General features: G+C 47.9%; 1 protein-coding gene across 1 annotated transcript; it reads right to left on the bottom strand.

Annotated features, from left to right (window-relative positions):
• Window positions 1–316: 316 nt before the first annotated feature.
• Window positions 317–2,074, bottom strand: LOC144753752 (beta-actin-like protein 2). The gene is made up of 2 exons (XM_078641337.1): window positions 1,977–2,074; window positions 317–1,588 (listed from the first exon to the last, which is right to left on the bottom strand). The coding sequence occupies exon 2, from the start codon at window positions 1,542–1,544 to the stop codon at window positions 450–452; it is 1,095 nt and encodes a 364-aa protein (XP_078497463.1). The 5' UTR covers window positions 1,545–1,588; window positions 1,977–2,074; the 3' UTR covers window positions 317–449.
• Window positions 2,075–3,575: the final 1,501 nt, after the last annotated feature.

Genomic DNA, 3,575 nt, shown 5'->3' with positions numbered 1-3,575 from the left:
CATTGCCTTCAGCTCTGAAACACCTTGAATCAAGAGCCCAGAGCAGACCATGACCACCTCCTGCTCTGAAATCTCCTGAAGACTAAACTCTTTAGACAGGCTTTCATTTGATCTCAGGCGTTCTGATCATTCGCTGCATGTTTCCTTCAAATGCAGTTTGTTGTCTGAGGCAGACCTCTCTCGTGAAGCATTCCATTTAATGTGATGAGGTTCATCTACATACCAGGTAGTTTAAATTGCTTTTTGACCGAACACGGGGACTACTTAAGGAAGCCTTTGGCTCTTAAGCAATCTTTGTTCTTTTTTTATTGTTCCATTACCCAGGACCTTGTTTTGCTAGTGAGAGAAGAAAAGTCTTTAAATTATGTATGTAAAATGCACTTTATTAATTTTTTTCTTCATTTGTATACTTTGTGCTATCTCGTATTTACATAATGCCAGTGCTCAGTCTAGATAAATTTCTCATAGACGTGAAAAGCCCCATACTCCTTGTAGTCCTTCATGGTCATCAACATTGGCTTGAAAGTGCTCAGGGAGGCAATAATGGAGCCACCAGCCCAGACTGCCGTTTTCCTCTCTGGGCTGGCAAGGAACCTGTAGTGATAGTCCTGGGTGGACATCTTCATTAGTTCATAACGGATTCTTTCAGGAAATCCGGGAAACATAGAGGAGCCCCCTGCGAAGGCAATGTGAGCCAGCACCTCCGTTCGAAACTCTACTGGCACCTTCTGGATGCTGTTCATGGCCAAGAGGTGAAGCCCTGGGGAATCATTCCCTAACATCTGGGGTCTGAAGATGGGCTCGGCGCAGATGAACCTCTCGCTACCCAGAACGAGTTGCTCCCCATCCGGCAGCTTTAAGCGGGTGCGCTTGCTGGAGTTCAGGTTCTTTTCAAAGTCAAGCGAAACGTAACAGCAGGATTGTTTGATGCTAGTAACCAACTTTTTTTCCAGTTTCAAAGGGATGTTATTGGCTTCCTGTAAGAGCTTGGTTAGATATCTGGTTATACCCCGACCAGCAATATCTAGACGATAGGTGGCCGGCTTCAGAAGTTCCCCTTGGCAAACCGCAGCTGTATAGGAAACACCAGCTCCAGCTTCAATGACCAGTCCACTGATGAGCCCATAGGAACACAAAGTGAGAAGGGCGGTGTTAGCGACCTGCAGAGCGGGGACACCAAAGGCTTCGAAAAGGACCTCTGCCATCTTCTCTCTATTGGTGGAGGGACTGGAGGGCGAGTCGGTCATGAGGACTGGTTGGTCTTCTGGGAAGACCTTCAGCTTGCAGACAAAGATGTGGTTCCACAGGATCTCCATGGCCTCCCAGTCGGTAATGATGCCATGGCTTATAGGCTGCCGCTTTTCAATAGCGATGTCCATGGTGGAGGAGGATTCACTCACAAGGCAGGGTTTGTCCTGCTTTCTGCCCTGGAAGATGGGAATCACAGCCAGGGTCTTCATGACCGATTTGGATTGGTCACTCCCAGCGAAACCAGACCGGCAGAATCCACTTCCATTGTCAATGACCACAGCCGGGCGTTCCATCCTATCGCAAACCCTTCCCCAGCTGGTCCCCTTTTCATAACGGCCTGTCAAAACAAACAAGGACAAAAACAGGAAATGTGTTGTCCCCATCCAATCATTGTTCAGTATATATTTTCTTCCTCTATCAGTATATCTATCTATCCATCCGTCCATGTATGTCTGTCTGTCTTGCCAGCTCTCTGCCAGTCTGTCACTACTCACTAGACATGTTTCTATCAAGGATGCCTCAGTCTGCCCCTCTGAGTAGATGGCCGATGTGTGTTTGTCGATATCTGTTTTTCTTTTTCCTCATCCCTTCCTCACTTTCATCCTTCCTTAATTCCCTTTTCTCTCATTCTCTCCTTTCTTCTTTTCTTCTCCCTTTCCTTCCTTCCCTTTTCCCCTCTCTAATTCCCTTCCTCCCTGTAGCACCGTATGCTTCTTGAGCCTTACCTGGGTGCTCTGGAAGGCCAGTCACTGCTTTCTCCTCTCTTGCTCCTAGCCCTCTGCCTGTCCCGGAAGCTGTTGAGCCAGGACTCGCCCGTTCCTCAGCGGGGAGAAAGTCAGAACCGACAGTGGGTTCTGTTTCCCAGGAGTCATTGTGAGGTGTGCAGAGCCGAGGACGCTCTTCCCACCTGCAGGGGCGGGCTCGTTGGCTGATCTCAGTGCAGGGGCTGCAGGAGGAGTGGAAGACGTCTGGGTAAATAGCTTAACGTGGAACAGGGAGACGGGGCATGTACTCCTGGCGTCCACATGTGACCAAAGTGCACCCAGTTGATGCTGAACAAAACCTTTGTTGTCGCCCTGGACTTCTGCTCCTCCTTTTAACACAACAAAAGGGCCAGCCGCTAGAATGAAGCACTAAACATCAAGCTAGATGTTTAAAAGTCGAAGACCGTAAACGCAAAGAGAGAACATGGAACTGGACAGCAGGGCCGGCGCTAGGCATGGGCGGCATGGGCAGCATGGGCGGCTGCCCAGGGCCCCCGGTCTGCTCGCAGGAGGGGGGCCTCGCACTTTTAAAGACGTGTTTCGAGGCCAGGGCCCCCTAAGAGTTTAAAGGTTCTACCCATTTCCCCTGCTGGCCCCTCTCGCAGGGCCTAATCGCTGCAGCTGCATGATGATGGCAGCGATTCCATAGGTCCTTAAACTGCCATTATGTGTGAAGTGCGCCCTGCCCCTGTATGAATGAAAAGCAGGATACCCTGCAGGGCGCACAACAAAGGATAGAATGACGTCCTGTCACTTGAAAACTGCTCACCTAGGATGAGGGAAAATTGGGGAAGGAAGCATAGAGGTGAGAAAAGGGGGGGGGCAGATAGGTGTGAGTGGGGCGGTCACTCAGTCTCCAATTTCTCAATGCACAGGGTAGCATCAGGAGCGCCCATCAGAAAGGGCCCTGCAGCTGAGCAGCAGGAGAGCTCGTTGGGTTGCTGTAGCATCAGACATGTAAATAAATAAGGAAGTCTCAAATGATACTGCTGTACAAGAATTACAGCTTTAACACGTTTCTAAAAGTTAAAAACAGAGTTTGTCTGTTGCCACGTTCGCTTTGCATTTCGTCTATAGATAGCTCTTAAATTGTGAGCTATCTGTGAGATAAGCTGACCCCTTTATTTTGCTAACTATTGCAATTGCCTTTAATGATGTGTTGAGCTGTTCTGAAAATCATTATGCTTGCTACGTCAGGTGAATGTAGCGGTATTAACATTAAAAAAATGCCCTGCCTTCTCCTATGCATCTTTTATTACTTTTTGCATCCGATTTATTTAACACGATTCATGTATTTTATTAAGTTTGTTTACTAATTTAACTCCTGAAACAATTAGACAAAAACATTGCCTTGTATCTGGGAGACAGGAGGAGATATCAGTAGGTGAACTGCACAGTGAGTGAGGGATCAGGAAACCTGCACTCAAATACCGATCATCCACTTGACCAAATAGTGTTATCCTCAGTTAATCACTTTGTGTCTCTGCACGCCCTGGTCAACGACTGTCAAATTTCAGAGCACTTTGAAGTAATTCAGTTCAGGATGTGTGAGATACAAAA

Source organism: Lissotriton helveticus, chromosome 5_1 (assembly GCF_964261635.1).
Source record: "Lissotriton helveticus chromosome 5_1, aLisHel1.1, whole genome shotgun sequence".
Lineage (NCBI taxonomy): Eukaryota > Metazoa > Chordata > Amphibia > Caudata > Salamandridae > Lissotriton > Lissotriton helveticus.
This window is presented reverse-complemented; position numbering and strand designations above follow the sequence as displayed.